The following is a 1,175-nucleotide window of genomic DNA, read 5'->3' on the forward strand; positions in this document are numbered from 1 at the left end:
AGACACAGACAGACACAGACAGACACAGACAGAGACAGACAGAGACAGACAGAGACAGACAGAGACAGACAGAGACAGACAGAGACAGGAGCAAGAGTACGGGGGACTTTAAGCTTTCCAAATATTGGCTGGGAACTCGATAGTTTGTGTCGTTGAGATGGGTCAGTTTTCGCCCAACGTGTGCAGGAGGGTTTCCTGACAAGGGGAGAGGCCACATCGGATTTGGTGCTGGCGGAAACGAAGGAGTGACAGGAATGCAGAGTCCTGGGCTAACGGTGGTGTAGGTGAGCAGGGAGATCTCGGTCTCCAGGTACATAGATCCCTGAAGGTTGCCACCCAGGGTCGACAGGAAAGCGTACGGTGTGTCGGCTTTTATCGGGAGAGGGATTGAGTTTCGGAGCCACGAGGTCACGCCTGCGGCTGGACAAAAACTGCGGCGCGGCCGCACTTGGGAGTGTCGCGGACGGTTCTGGTCGGCACAACGTCGGAAGACCCAAATTAGACGGGAAACCCGGGACACAATCCCGGTCGCTGTGGGTCGAGGAGCGCGCGGTGCGGTGATTGGCTGGCAGAGGGCCAAGCAGACACACGGGCAAAACCCCCCCACCCCCCCCAGACTCACCGATGGAGATGCCGCAGTGCGAGCCCGAGAAGTTGGCGTTGCTCTGGGAGATGGCGGCCATGCGGATCTGGTCATAGCCGCGGGAAAGGAAGGCGGCAAAGGTGCTGGCAAACGCCACCGTGCGGTCCCGCGTGGCGCAGCCAACGGCGACGCTAATCTGCGGGACGGGACAGAAACGCAGGATCAGAAAATTCCACCTTCCGACACCAACCTCCAACATGGTGCTGGCTGGGCTCGTTAGGAATGCCCGGCTGAGCTCCAACACCCCCTCCCTCCATTCCCGAGGGAGCTGGGCTCGTTAGGAATGCCCGGCTGAGCTCCAACACCCCCTCCCTCCATTCCAGAGGGAGCTGGGCTCATTAGGAATGCACGGCTGAGCTCCAACACTCCCTCCCTCCATTCCCGAGGGAACTGGGCTCATTAGGAATGTCCGGCTGAGCTCCAACAGCCCCCTCCCACAAGGTAGCTGGGCTCATTAGGAATGCCCGGCTGAGCTCCAACGCTCCCTCCCACGAGGTAGCTGGGCTCATTAGGAATGCCCGGCTGAGCTCCA

At 60.0% G+C, this 1,175-nt stretch overlaps 1 protein-coding gene across 1 annotated transcript in view; it reads right to left on the bottom strand.

The window, feature by feature from the left end:
• Positions 1-68: 68 nt before the first annotated feature.
• The window catches only part of LOC122545476, a 2,522-nt gene continuing 1,415 nt past the window's right edge, over positions 69-1,175 (bottom strand). The window contains exon 2 of the mRNA XM_043684484.1: positions 69-779. Coding sequence (XP_043540419.1) covers positions 270-779 — 510 coding nt within the window. The 3' untranslated portion in view covers positions 69-269. The remainder of the gene's footprint in view (positions 780-1,175) is intronic.

This window comes from Chiloscyllium plagiosum, unplaced genomic scaffold (assembly GCF_004010195.1).
Source record: "Chiloscyllium plagiosum isolate BGI_BamShark_2017 unplaced genomic scaffold, ASM401019v2 scaf_25244, whole genome shotgun sequence".
NCBI classification, from domain to species: domain Eukaryota; kingdom Metazoa; phylum Chordata; class Chondrichthyes; order Orectolobiformes; family Hemiscylliidae; genus Chiloscyllium; species Chiloscyllium plagiosum.